At 53.5% G+C, this 1,911-nt stretch overlaps 1 protein-coding gene across 1 annotated transcript in view; it reads right to left on the reverse strand.

Annotated features, from left to right (window-relative positions):
* The window catches only part of LOC108802595 (trypsin-3-like), a 6,352-nt gene extending 5,692 nt beyond the window's left edge, over window positions 1–660 (reverse strand). The window contains exon 1 of the mRNA XM_018574454.1: window positions 300–660. Coding sequence (XP_018429956.1) covers window positions 300–465 — 166 coding nt within the window. The 5' untranslated portion in view covers window positions 466–660. The remainder of the gene's footprint in view (window positions 1–299) is intronic.
* Window positions 661–1,911: the final 1,251 nt, after the last annotated feature.

The following is a 1,911-nucleotide window of genomic DNA, read 5'->3' on the forward strand; positions in this document are numbered from 1 at the left end:
TCAGCCCGTGGTGTGCGGCGCTCCTTCGGGTTGCCAATCAGGTCTATCAGACGGGCAGCCCAATGACCAGCTAAAGGAGCACATGGCAGGCTGACAACACTGCTGGTGATTACCAGGAGGAGGCTTAGCGTTGTCACCCTGCAACAGGAAGTGTTGTCACCGGCAGGATCTCCAGGGAAGAAACAGATTGACAACAAATAAGAGAGACGAGACGCCGGACGCACTATGGCGAGACTCCACACAAGTGCAGACCAGTCCGGTGCACGCGGTGACACGCACAAGTCACGTATGTAACTCACCCATCACGTCTGTAAAGTGCAGGATGAGCAGCAGGCGCAGATAGCGGTACCTCATGGCGGACGTTCCGGCGGGCGCAGCTGTCCCGAGTGAGACTGATCCGCCGATGCCCACAGAAGTCGCTAAAAAAAAAAAGAAGGACCGCCCGGCGCCTCTCCCCGTTACCATGGCGCCTCCCCAGCTGCGGAGAATGGCCTATTCTTCCCCCTGAGGTACCTGAGGACAGAGGGGTCCTCGGGACGGGGGCTCAGCTTTCCCCCAATCTCGCCGCGCGCACTGATAGGTGGCATCAGGTCGGCTCCGGTTACCTTGGCAGCGGCCGCGTGAACGCGAGACGGCGTCCCCTTACCGCCGCGGCGCGCATCCAGGTCACCGATCTAAGAGCCCGGACCCAGAATTGCGCCGTATCCCGTTTCCACCGGACGGATGTTAACCCCGAAGGGGCCGGGAAGGGAAGACAATGGAGGGACATTCATCAGCGGACGAGGCGATTGGACGATGTGAAAGTCCCGGGAGTCACAGGTGACGGCGAATGATGAAGATGTAACTCGGTGACACTTATTGTGTTTTATAAACTATTTCCATGTTTCATCGCTTGTTCCGTCTCGCTGCTGGTCTCCTGCAGCCTCTTTGCAGCCACTTCCTGTCTACATGCACTCCAGCGATGGCTGCACGACATTTCTCAAGGCGGGTTTCCTGATGGTGACAACAGTGGACCGTGTCTGTGTGATGTAGTCCCCATCAAATGCTCTCCTAACAAGGGGACAACACCGGAGCACAACTGGGAAACACGGGCAGAGCGTTGTCACTCCATAACAGGAAGTACCTGAACAAGGACAGAGCATTGTCACCCCATAACAGGAAGTACCTGAACAAGGACAGAGCGTCGTCACCCTATAACAGGAAGTGCCTGAACAAGGACAGAGCGTTGTCACCCTGTAACAGGAAGTGTCTAAACAAGGACAGCGCGTCGTCTCCCTATAACAGGAAGTGTCTGAACAAGGACAGAGCGTTGTCACCCTATAACAGGAAGTGTCTGAACAAGGTCCTCCATGGCGGGATCACAGGAGATCATTTTAATAAAAGGAGAATTGAAAATGACATCATAGGAAAGCTTATGTGAGATTTTAGTTGTTGGGACTGTAAATGAATTCGGCGTTTAATGTTTTTCTCTTCCGGAGATTCCGGATGATTTGTTTTTACTTATTGGAAGATCAGAAGAGACAACAACAGTCACTTGTTACATGTATCAAAAATGTTTCTTTACATTGAATTCTGCTGCCACCTTGTGGCTGACACTGATACTGCACCCCGGACATTCTGATTATATTCAGAGGGGGATTCATCACAACTGGAGCAGCTGCCCATAGCAACCAATCAGCTTCTGTCTTTCATGTTCAAAGCTTAACAAACTGCAGCTAGAAGCTGATTGGTTGCCCTAGGCAAGGATGGTGGGAACCCCTCATAATGGGCACAGCGGGTGTACAGACCCGGGAACTCAGCACAGGGATGGTGGGAGCTCCTCATAATGGGCACAGCGGGTGTACAGACCCGGGAACTCAGCACAGGGATGGTGGGAGCCCCTCATAATGGGCACAGCGGGTGTACAGACCC

The sequence above is a fragment of the Nanorana parkeri genome, unplaced genomic scaffold, assembly GCF_000935625.1.
Source record: "Nanorana parkeri isolate BGI_ZX_2015 unplaced genomic scaffold, ASM93562v1 scaffold2975, whole genome shotgun sequence".
NCBI lineage: Eukaryota > Metazoa > Chordata > Amphibia > Anura > Dicroglossidae > Nanorana > Nanorana parkeri.